Raw genomic sequence first — 12,680 nt, 5'->3', positions numbered from 1 at the left:
AAGATCAGTTGCCCCCACCCCCAGCAGCGACAGCAAGCTGTAACTAAGTCTCACCACCATTTCACCTTTCTTGGGTATTAACAGGCCCCAAACAAAGATCGTGCTCCCTGCAGCCTAGTTACCTGGTTCTGTTACTCAGTACACACCTAGGCATGATTACCATTGTAAGCAGCAGAGTTTTTGCCAACTCATTTGAAAATAATGGAACTAGTCCAGCTGTGACTGAGCCCAATAAAATCAAGTGCTCTTGTGTTCCCTGTGTATGTGCCTGTATACTTCGCAGGAATACCATGAGATGTTCCCCAATGAAGAAACCTCCTCTTTGCTATGAAGACAAGCCAGATCACACAGGCTCAGAAGTCACGGTGCCTTCCGTCCCACCACCAAGTAAACTTTCCCTTGTACTCTTAATTAAAACAGATTACCCAGGGAGAAAGCTCTCACAGCCTCTCTGAAAATAACCTAGTCAAGCTTTCAGCTGTTTTGACTTCTCAGTGGATGATGGCAGCTTCTGAAGTCTTCTCAACTGTATTATTTCTTACCCCATTTGCTAAAGCAAGTTGCCTTATCCCTTCCTGTCCTCTCCAAGAGGAAACTGCTCCTTGTGCCATACTCACTGCCAGGTTCCACTGCTACCTGGTGGGCTATCAGCAATTTAACCACAGAAAGCTAATCTAGTACTCTCCTTTAATTCTTTCTCAAAGGATGAGCCACTAGTCTGCTCCAGCATTGTGTCTAGAGGCTGGCAGCACCTACCTTCTTCAGAGAGATTGTTCTCTTTGGTCTCCTGGTCCATCTGGCGGCACCAGCCCTCTAACCGTTCTGTTTCTGCCTGCAGCAGCTTCAGAAACCAGAATCCGTCCCGCCGGCAGGCTCCTGGCTGCGTGGGTTCTGATGGCAAGGCAGATGATGTCTCGAGCCAAGGGTCAGGAGGAGGGAGAGAGGAAGGCTCCAGGGCTGGGTCACTGTTATCTCCATAGGAGAGGTTTCTCTTAATCTGTGAGGGCTTGGCTGGTTGCCTGGTACTAGTATCAACACTAACTGAGTTGTTGTGTTGGGGGTACTCAGCAGCACTTCTCTCAGATGATTTACAGCTAGAGTTATTGGGTTCCTGCGTGTCAGAGTCTGTATCCTGTTTGGAGGACATACTGCGAGAGTGGCTGTTTCTAGAGAGAGATCAAACCCAAACGTATTAAAAAGCAGAACTCAACCTGTCTGGTTGCACACACCAACCATTAAAGACATTTGTTTCTTATGCCTGCAGTTGAGCCTCCCCTTCCCCTTCTCACACACAAACACACTACGTATTCAGACAGACAAAATTGTAAGGTTGCCTGCTTACTGCAATAGGCCAATCAGACGAGAGGACTGATGAATGTTTCCAATTACATCTTGGACTATTTTATTTATTTCAAACTCTCATTGATTTGTCTGTTTGCAGAATAAGTGCTGATTGCAGCAGGTGTGTGCTGCGGAGGAAGAGCTATCCATAGGCCCCCATTCCACACCATTTGCATTAGAACAAAAAAGGGGAGAAGGTGGTCTAAGCAGAAATCGGGAAAGAGCAATTTAAAAGAAAGGAGTAAGAATTATAAAAGCCTGAGTCTTTCACTTACCGCCACTCGTCTTCTACCTGAACCCCGATGGACTGGAATTTGGTGACTGGTGGAGGAGGCTCCTCTGTGACCACTGGCTGAAGGCAGTCAACCTTATTAAACAAAAGAAATACAGACAAAAACAGACACAAGAACTTGCTGCTGGAATTCATGTTAGTACATGGAAGGGGTGCTGCACACACATGGCATGCAGACACCGCGCACCAACTGCAGTTGTGCTAGGAGAGGTGCCAGCCTGCTGCACGGGTTCGCCTCCACTTGAGCATCAGGACTGTACCCCACTGGGCTGCTGCCAGGCACCTGCTCTGAGCACACCTGGCTCTGCCATCTGCTGTTTGCGTGGCACTGGCTGGGGAAGGGCTGCATGTCCCCAGGGGAGCAGCTGCACGTGGTGCCTGACACGGGCAAATGCCACGTGCTTCACAATCCAATTAAGACTGACAGCAAAGCCCAGCTTCCTCTTTTCCAGGGACTGACACCCTCCATAGCCTTGGATAAAAGGCTTTGAAGGTTTCAGGAAGGAAATCCAGGTGGTGGGCAGGTGGCATAGGAACCAGCTTAGGATGGGAAGAGGAATGAAGTCAGCCTCTCAATGCAACTTTTCTTGCTCATGGCCCTTAGCACATGCTTTGCCCCACCAGCCACACAGAGAAGCCTTTGCTGTGCTGTGTACCTAACTGGTCAGCTAATCCCAGTGTAAAGCCATGGAGAACTCGTTCAGCACACACATGGTGACCTGCAAAGCCCAGCTCCTGATCTGGACTTGCCAAAGTGCTCATATTCCCATCTGCAGGTTATAACTTGCAGCAGTAAGCCAGCAGTTTGTGACAGAATTGCTGTTCGCAGGAACCAGCCACCCGTACTCCAGAAATCCATTCACAAGGTGTACGATTGAAGATGATAATATTTGCTGAATAAGGCATAGGTTTATGCTACTCAGTGGATTCTCATTTGCCTATAGAACAAACAACTCATTTCCAGTAGTTTCCACAGAGTTAAATGCTTCCAGCAAGAACAGCAGCAACCAGCACAGGGGAGTGCTCCCATCTGCCTAGAGCTCTGCAAGTCACACTGCAGCAGCCCACACTACACAGATGGCAAGTACAGGGACCCCATCACTCAGAAGAAATTTGTCCCAAGAACCACAAAGGACAAGGAGCAGACTGATGCTAAGGAGCGTGAGCAGAGCACAGGATCAGTGCAGTTTACTAGCACCAGAATGCCTCTTTAGAGAGATCCACTCAGTTAACAGGTTCCCCCCGATTTATGAAATATTTCAATTTTGTATTGAAATAACTTATAGGTCTCAGTTCTGTTACAGAAAGCTTCTGCCCTATCTCCCCCCTGGGAGCATGGAAGTTAGTACAACAAGCTATTCTAAGTGGGTTCAGATGCACACCTGGTCACACAACATGCACATGCTAAACAGATAGGTTAAGGACATTCCTTAGGACACAGAGAAGAACAAACTATTCCATACTTGTATTCCTATAGATGACAACTTTCTTTTGGGGACGTTCTCCACTTTAGGCTCTTCACTTGTCAGGGTCCCTTTGTCGCTTTTCAAAGTTGCATTTTTCTGTGGTAGTTCTGGAGTGTCTCTCGCTGGAGTCACGATACTGCCCCTTGTAACACTGGGTGTCCTGGTACTATCCAAGCTGTCTGAAGAATTGCTTAGTCCCGACTGGCTGGTCACCTCGCTCTTGTGGTCCTGGCTGTCCAGGTAGGTGTCCTGTGCCGATTCAGTGCTGCTCTGCACAGTGACAGAGATGAACGGCTTTGATGTGGTCCGAGGTGGGACAGGAGGTGGGGTCTTTTTATATGCCACTAGGCATGATGAACCTGCAGTGATGGAGGTGGGGAGAATGGAGAATAGAAGAGACAGAGAGAGAGAGAGAGATACAGTAAAAGAAAGAAAAAGCAGGTCAGTCACAACATCCAAGAGGAGCCTCCGACCAGAAGCTGGAGGCAGAAATGCAGAAACAGCCTACAGCCAGCAGCTCATACCAAGTAACCCAAACCAAAGCATAATGGGAAGCAGAAGGCAGAGCCAGAGCTAGCTTGCAAAAGAAGTTAAAAGAAATACCATGATGTGTGAAAGGCTAGTAATGGAGAAGAGGTATAGAGAAGCCTCCCAAGACTGCTACAAGGTTCAGCAGGTGTAAGTCTCCACGTTGGGGGAACTCTTTTTGGCTAAGCCCTATGTTTTAATGTCCTAGTACAGCCAAGTGTCTCAGCTCTTTGTCCCATCAGTTGACAACTTTCAGTATCTGGACCAGGGTGGTGTTTTTTCCTATAAAAATGGAAAGAAGTCATAAAATTTATTAGATGTTGATAGTAAGAATGTAAAAAGCTGCTGTGCATTACAGGAAAATACATCACACCAGATCCAATAGCCTGAGAGAGGTGAGGCTGTGCTGCTCCACATGCCAGTACGGATATGAACACAGCCACTACATACAAATACATTTACACACACAGGCACACAACGTCAAGACACACAGATCAGAAGAGAGCCCCCAAACAAAAGACATCAGCAATGGCCTCATCAAGGTAGGTCCTCCAGCAGCTGGGCCCCCTCTGCCGGCCCACTGGCTGGGTTCTGGATTGCAGTCTCCCCAGAGATGGGGGACACAAGCCAGAGGCTGAGGACCGTCCCCAGCTGCAGTATAGACTGTCACACATGCACAGGGCCCTTGTGCTCTCAGCCCAAGAGCTGCCCTTATAGACCCACTTGCCCTTCTCCCAGCCTGCATCACCTTCTCACTGGCTCAGTGGGGATGACCTTTCCTAGCGATCACACAGTCACTGCCCCTGGACACGAGGACCTTGTGATCTGCAGTCTGGCCCTGCTGCGGTCCACTGCAGCCTCACCCCACAACACTGGGAGCACAGAGCCCTCGCCCAGGTTCATTTTCATATGAACAGTACAGACTGTGCTGGGCAGGGCAGAGCTAGCAAGCAGCCACCTCGCTACATGCACCTGCTCCCTTTTATCCCCCTACCCCTCTTTTCACCTCAGTTTTATTCCTCCCCCAGCCACCCAAACCCTGCCTTTGTCCCATCCTTGGTCTAGCAAGTCCTACACCACCCCAAACCATTCTTCCACTACATCTGAGTACACATGTGGGAAGGGGTGTTCTAGGTGACTGAGCCTCCAAGCTCCTCCTTTTTTCTCCCTAGAAATGTCCCTGCATGCCACCCTGAGCGTCCCCAGGCACACGGCCATACCGCCTGAAGGCAAACTGCACAGCAACATGTTGTGCATCATGGGCTATTTACACACCCCACACCTACCATATTAATGGCTACAAGCTCTATTTCAAAGAAGTGGCTAAAAGAAAGGGGTTATAGAGGAGGAGGAGACCTATGCTCCCAGAAGCGTTTGCGTAGCTAAAGATACTGAGAAGCATTGTAATGGTCCTACTGCTGCAGGAGAACGAAGGAGCCTGAGAGGAGCAAGGCTGCCCATGGCGTGAGCCCACAGAGGAGCTCAGAAAGGTGAGTCAATGCTAGTTCCCTCCCGCCCCAGTGTGTAGACTGAGCAAGGAGCGAGCAGTGACCTGGTGGCAATGAGAGCAGGACCTCTCCTGCTGGCTCGCCCCAGCCCTTACACCCCCTTCTGACACAGGTCCCTCCTGCAGCGGTGAGGGCTATGCAGTTGGGAAGCACACAGACGAAATATCCCTGGGACAAGCTACTCTGTGTGGGGACTGGACTGTTCCTGGTGCTATTCTTTATGGTGACAGAAGCTGCGTTAAAAGAGGAGTGGTCAGCAGAGAGAGGGAGGTGGTGGTCCCCCTCTACTTGGCTCTTGTGAGGCCCCATCTGGAGTACTGTGTCCAAGCCTGGGGCCCCCAGCACAAGAAGGACGTGGAGCTCTTGGAAAGAGCTCAGAGGAGGGCGACCAAGATGATCAGAGGGCTGGAGCACCTCTCCTATGAGGAAAGGTTGAGGGAACCGGGCTGGTTTAGTTTGGAGAAGAGAACGCTCCCTTGAAGGGAGCGTATAAACAGGAGGGGGATCGATTGTTTCTGAGGGTGGATAACGATAGGACAAGGGGGAATGGTTTTAAGCTGAGACAGGGGAGATTTAGGTTGGATATTAGAAGGAAATTTTTCCACACAGAGGGTGGTGATGCACTGGAACAGGTTGCCCAAGGAGGTTGTGGATGCCCCATCCCTGGGGGCATTCAAGGCCAGGCTGGACGTGGCTCTGGGCAGCCTGGTCTAGTGGTTGGCGACCCTGCACACAGCAGGGGGGTTGAGACTCGATGATCTTTGAGGTCCTTTTTCCAGGCCATTCTATGATTCTAAGCTGTGTAAACTGCTCAGGATGGCCTGAGGCTGCAGCTGCTGCACGTCCAGCCAGAACAGGAATGTATTAGGCACTCGAAAAGCCACCCACAGTAATTTCCTAAAACGTCAGACAAGTGTGGCAACTTGTCACATTTACATGCCAAAACACAGCTACGCACATCCTTTAGGCAGTACTTGTTCAGTCACATAAACAGCACACTGCTGTCCTGCCAGGGCACTGCCAGTTGGTGACTGTAATGGCACCGGTATCCCCTTCCAGCTTGCCAGCCCCACACCATCTCCTTCCTTTTCAGGGTGCAAGCTCACACACCAGGATGGCAGCAGGACTGCTGCGGATGCTCAAAGCAGCACCAGATCAGAACTGTTTAGTATCTCCAAGAAAGTCAACCTTGCAACCAGGATGCTCAGTTCAGCAGAGGGACCAGATTTGATAGCAGTACTTGCACAAGCACAGGCTGAACTACAGCATGGGGATGGCCTCTGCCCACAGCACTGCTTCTCAGCACAGTGCAGACATACGAACCAGGAGGTCAAAGCACCAGACATCACATAACTGCTGCCCCTTTCCCCAAGTTCCCTGCTGCACATCTCCCAGCACCTCCTTGGACGCACTGTAGATCTGGTCAAGTTAGAACTTCACTTGTTACAGATGTTTACTTGATCAACCCTTTCAGGACAGGCCTTGGCTACACCTACGCAGTCACTAGGCTAAATGGGTAAAGCACTTTTCATGTGAGCATGGTCAGGAGCAGCTCTCCTGGGTAGGGAAAAGGGAGCTATGGAACAGCCCACGGGTAAGAAGCCTGCCCAGGTACCTCACCAAGGCTATCCTGACACAAGAACACCATCTTAAATTGTTACATCAATTTCTGGGCCAAGTCTTACACCTAGTCTGTACAGCTCAACCCAGGAGAGCATTGTAGGATCAGCTTGAATGAATCAAAAGGAAAAGCCCCTTTACACAAAGTGGGCTACACCACCAAAATGCAGGAGGCTCATGCTGCCACACATCACTGCACCAGCAGCTGCGGGAGCTATTAACCAGGACAAGCCAAAGCTGCCCGAAGGGGCAATGGAGAAAGCCTGCCCCTCATGGTCCTCTTCTCCCTACATCACATGGCCTCTCTGTTCCTCCAACACTGTGCCCAGCCCCAGCATGCCCCTTGCCAGCCAGTAGTAAGCCTTGGGGAGATCACACCGTGTGGGGCAGAGCTAATGGTACTGACTGCTTTGGTGCTTTTGCTGCTGTGTTTACAAGCAGCACAGCTTGGGTTTCCCAGCTGCTGTTTATGCCCACAGGGCTGTACTGTAATTGGCAAAGTAAATCAGCTGTTATCTGATATTGAATACTGCAGCTATGCAAAACAAGGGGAGGGCAGCATATCAGCAGAGACAGAAAAAGGCAGATTTCCTAGGGAAGACAGGTGGTGCTTAGGGTCAGTTTACAAATTCAGCCTTCCACTTACTTATAAGCAATAATACTGTTTGCAGAGCTGTATATACAGAGCAAAGCAGCAACTTCTTGTTCCAGGTGGTTCCTTTTGTGGTGTCTTGCTCAGCTGAAGGGCACAGATTTTGCTAAAAGAGAACCCCACTGTACCAGCAACAAAATGCCCCTACTGACCGACATGTAGGCAAAGAGTTGACTGTGACTTCTTAAGAGTCTACAGCTCTAAAAGCCCACGCAAATGGAAGGAATGCACAAAGATCTGGAGCCTTGAAAAACTACGAGTGTTTTGATGAGTGCAGTTACAAATGAATCCCACTGAAGCCCTCCGCAATCTTAAGGCAGAGACTTTTCACTGCAAAGCCAGAAACCACACTGAACCTAAACTTAATCTAAAATTGGCTTCCAAAGCCACTCAGGGTAAACTGATCTGTAACAGGCATCCCTTCTCCCTCAATGCAAATATGAAATTTCAGTGTTCGAGTCCGTAGGAAGAGATAAGAAGCCCTAAGGAAACCAAGTGCATCCTGCTAGTTCTGTGGGGGAAATGTTATGAACCAATTGAGCAGGCAGCATGCCCTCATGCCACCAGGTCAGCCCGACCAGTGAGCAGCTCCTGACCTGATGCAGGTCACAGCCTAGAATCATAGAATTGCTCAGGTTGGAAAAGACCTTCAACAAGATCATCAACCCTATTACATTTTTATTTCAGTTCATGATGCAATGGGGAGCTGCAGTCCACAAGGGTGGTGGAGCAGGTACAAATTTTACTCTGCTGTTTGTCTGTTGTGTGCAGCACCACTCAAATTTGTGAACATCAACCAACACTGCAAAAAAGGCGCTGAAGAACAAGAGATGGCCAAGTTTTGCTTAAGCCTCCAGCTCTGCAGCACCAGACCCTTTCTGCCTGTAGGATCTCCGACAGCTTATTTAAGCAAGTCATTAGAATTTATAACCGCTGTGGATGATTGACGGGCTAGGAGAGGGCTGTCTGTTTATAGAAAGCAGCATGTTTCAAAATTAGCATCTTCCATGTGGCAGTATCTGCTTCTTGCAGGGGCTTAGGCAACACCCACTGACTTGACTTCAGGCAAAAGTGCTTCACTTTCAGAGACTTAACCTGGAGAGCTGCCCTGATGCTCAAACCAGTTGGGCGTACTGTGATTGTCTCCCTTCCTTTTACTGAAGGAGGCAATTTCTTCTTGAAAGAAGAAAGCACAGGAGTCAAAAAAGAATATTAAATCCATCACCACCTCGAGAGGCTCCTGTTCAAACACCAGCAGGCTGTACTTACCTACTCAGTACCTACAGCAACGCCAAGATCATAGCCAAGGTATTTGGTTTTAGATTTAAACACTGTAATTGCTGTCCGATGTGTGTCTGGCATGGAGTGCAATTATTTTGTTGCTCTGGTTGATTCAGTATAGCCAAGTGGTACTCCTTGTCATCTGCATGGCTTCAAAGACCTATTGAAGCTATCCTCAATTTTATTAAAAGCTCCAAGCCACCATCAGTTGTGAAGGTGAGATACATTAGTAGAGCTCAGACTGCTAACCACTTTCATGCCATGCCCTCTTTCTCCATGGAAAGATCTGAAGAAATGTCATCCCTTCCCCCTGCACAAGGCAACACACTCCAAAGTAATCTCTCCCACTACAAGACAAGCTCATTTGCCTTTTAAATGGAACTTCCCAATTATCATGCAGCAAACAAGAACAGCTCTAAGTTGCATTAACCCCACAGATATTGGTCACATGTCTCCAGACTTGTTCAAGGAGCATATTTACAGACAGCTTTTAACAGCAAATGAGACCAGAACAGTCACATTCCAAACAGCCTAACCTCAGATTTTCATCAACTTGCACAACACTTCAGGCTTGAAACTATAATGAACCACAGGATGCCTTGTTTGTAGGAAATCCAAGTAAAAATGATTCCCACTAACAATTGCTACCGGAGACAATACAACTGGACAATAGTTCAGACAGAAGTGACCTCCACCTTTCCCTCATGCCTACTTGTTAGGTGACTGTCTTCATCAAGTATCAGTCCGGTCCTTTCTTCAGATCTCTTCTTGCTGTTGACATGCAATAAAAGAGCCTTTTCTCCTTACAGCAAAAATTCTGAACTGACCTACTTCACCATCCCCCCCAGCCAAGACAGCCACCTGCTGTCACAGCTCCCACAAAGCCTCCTCTATTCTAAAACATCTCTAGGAAGACATTTTTCCTAGCTGGCTCACTTGGTACTTGCAACACAAAGTTATATTTCATATGCTTTAGGAACTTTTTTGTCACAACGGCATGATGTTCCCAGTTCGTGTCTGGGAAGTTAAAATCTCTCATAAGGACGAAGGAAACTGTTCCAGAAATTTTCCCCAATTTAACTACAGAGTAGGTCATCCATACCATCACCCTGCATAGCTGGTCAATAGCAGACACGTACCACATTACTTTGCTATCCATCCCTTTAGTCATCACTGCCCAGAAGTTCTCTCCTTGTATCATCCCTAATGGTGATGGCCATACAATCTTGATCTTTCCACCTCCACCTTGCCTGCTTTGCTATTGCTCCCTAACAGCCGATAGCCCACCAGCCCAGCACTCCAGGCATGCAACTTGTCAGTTATATCAGCCCTGAGAAAGGACCAAAGCTTCCAGCTCATTCATTTGTTCCTCATGCTGCACGTGTTGGTATACAAGCATCTCAGATGCGTCCCTGAACCTACAGTGCTCTCTGGAACAGCACAGATGCTCCATTAGCCTTGCTGCCCTCAGACAGTGCCACAACATCTCCTGGCATAACCTCAGTGATCCTAACAGTGTCCCCCTCCCACACCAAACCTGGTTTAAAGACCTCTCCATCACTTTCCCCAGATTATGAACCAAGGAACGCTTCCCCATCAAGACAGTTGGGTTCCACTCACTGATAACGAAGACTTGCAAGTTGAGGGTGAAGATGCTTACACTGATGCATGGAAGAGAAATCTGCCCCCATTATTAGTCAACAGGAAAATGTTTCCATCTAGACAAGACAGGCATCTCCGCACAAGGATTTGCATCCCCTGCTTTCAACTTCACAGAAGTTTGGTTAAATAAAACCACACTCCTAGAAAGCAAACTTAAGTGACTGCATTAAAGAGGCTGCTTGTGGAAGTACAACAAATTTGTACTCAGATGTCCATTTTTCCATTTTAATAGTAGCAATCTTTGAAAAAAGGAAGAATCTCATCTCCACACTATAGAGCAATGTAAGGTGCCTGATAGGGAAGCGAGCTGCTGACAGCGATGACGGAGCTGTGGGGCCTGCAGAGCTTTTGCAGCCTTTCCACCCCCAACAGGACAGCTGGCAGCCCTTGCTGCACTCCAGCCTGTGTTGCTTCTGTCAAAACAGAATGTGCTTGTGGTGTGGCCAGCCCAGGCCCTTTGAAGTTCTCAGATAATCAAAACCAACATCTCCAGCACCTGGCCAGCCCCCAGCCAGCTTTGCTTGCTGTAACCGCTGTTGCCTTGTAATCATGCCGATGACACAACCCTGGCTGCGTGCAGATGCCTGGGAGGAAGCACCACCAGGTATGCACTACATCTCCTGCTCAAGTCCATGCACACAACACTCCTGCTTCACAGAGCACTGCATGCTGTTCTGAAGGAGGTCAGAGAAATCCAAGCTCTTGGTCCCCTCCAATCAACTTCCTCATCCTCAGCTCCTGGGCAAAGCACAGCTCTGGAAGTAGAGCAGCATGCCAAGCAGCTTGCTTGCATTCATCACATGCAATGACAGCCACAAGGCAGCCACTGTGACACCACTGCCTATGTGCCATTGCTTCTCCCCCTACTACCTATACCACCAATCTAAAGACAGATACTGGCTTTCAGGACAGATGCAATGATGTCTGGGGCTGGTGTGCACTGCCCCATCGATCCCAAAGGCACTGGGCATCCCCTCAAGCTGGCCCTGGGACACAGCACCAGCTTCACCAGCACACCCAGCCAGATGTGATAACATCACAATGTCAGGGAACACAACTGAAGCAGGAACAGGGATGGAAGGTGAGTCTGCAGATATGGGAACTGGCTATTTCCACCTTACATCATCAGCCGTAACTCACCTGTGAGATGAGCATGCATTAGACGGAGGAGCCCTTACTAACAGGGCTCTTCTTCCCACACATCACACAAGCTTTCCCAAGGAGCACCCACCATCATACCAGACACACCTGACCCACACCACAGCCTCCTGCTGCCCAGGCCCTGTAGTAGGCTTCTACATTTCAGCAACCTGGTATTTCTTTGCAGAATAAAAAACTACTTAGCTTTAAGGCAAGAGAAACATCCACTTCCTTAAAACCCAGCCACGAGTCAGCTAGAAGCTAATAGCTGTTCCCTCCTTATCTCTAAGCAGCAAGTTCTGCCATGCTTGCAAATGCTACAATATTATGAAGACCCATGCAAATAGAAAACAGTTTCTGGTCAAGCCTTCATCCAGCAGCTCATAACAAAATGGCTTGTGCAACCATTTGTACTCTGCTCATCCATGACTGAGATGGCCCTAGGGTGAGAAGAAGCATGAGTCAGGAGTGGCTGTGCTGCTGGGCCATGGGCCACACAGCATGAGGCATGGACAGGCAGGAGGGCACAAGTGGCACAGCACTGCTGCTCAGAACTGCAAGGCACTTCAACAGCCACTTCTGATTGGATGTCCAGACCCCAGTACTCTGCAGAAGGAGATGGGAAGTTCACTCAGGGAAAGAAAGGCTGAGCATTGTAATCTCTTCACCTAAGGAGTTTTCACCTAAGGAGTTTTGGATTTTTCAGTATATCAGGTTTGAGCGCTTTGGAGATGCTTCTATTCAAACTTCGTAGCAATATTCAGACAGAAGTTACAATAAGCACTTATACACCAAAAACTGCTACACTGGGAGTGCACAGCAGCTTTTTTCCCCTTCTCTTTCTTAAAAAGGAAGCCACTTTCAGAAGGTCACAGATTTAAGAAGAGGCATGAGGCATCAGATGACACCACCCAAGAACACTGGGGTTTAAAAATACAGCATCTCCCACAGCTGGGCTTCTGACCCATCTGGTCATCTCCTCCTTTCAGGGCACAGACTGCTACAGCAGTTAATGTTACTGTGAAGACAACACATGCTGCAGAGAATGCAAGCCACAGGCACTCCCAAACCCATCTCCAGCAACTGTTACTGGAGCTTCTATTTGTATTAGAAGTGACACTAACTTCTCCCCACCCTCCCCGAAGTCATTTCAGCACAGGTTTTTTAAAGCAAGTAAGAGCAGTGATATG

General features: G+C 48.6%; 1 protein-coding gene across 4 annotated transcripts in view; it reads right to left on the bottom strand.

The window, feature by feature from the left end:
• DLGAP4 (DLG associated protein 4) overlaps window positions 1-12,680 on the bottom strand; it is a 71,383-nt gene that overhangs the window by 6,222 nt on the left and 52,481 nt on the right. For all 4 annotated transcript variants that reach the window (XM_021416266.1, XM_021416270.1, XM_021416268.1 and 1 more), the window contains 3 exons: window positions 3,097-3,458; window positions 1,617-1,708; window positions 757-1,166 (listed from right to left, as the gene is read on the bottom strand). In XM_021416266.1, coding sequence (XP_021271941.1) covers window positions 757-1,166; window positions 1,617-1,708; window positions 3,097-3,458 — 864 coding nt within the window. The remainder of the gene's footprint in view (window positions 1-756; window positions 1,167-1,616; window positions 1,709-3,096; window positions 3,459-12,680) is intronic.

Source organism: Numida meleagris, chromosome 19, assembly GCF_002078875.1.
Source record: "Numida meleagris isolate 19003 breed g44 Domestic line chromosome 19, NumMel1.0, whole genome shotgun sequence".
Taxonomy (NCBI): Eukaryota; Metazoa; Chordata; class Aves; order Galliformes; family Numididae; genus Numida; species Numida meleagris.
This window is presented reverse-complemented; position numbering and strand designations above follow the sequence as displayed.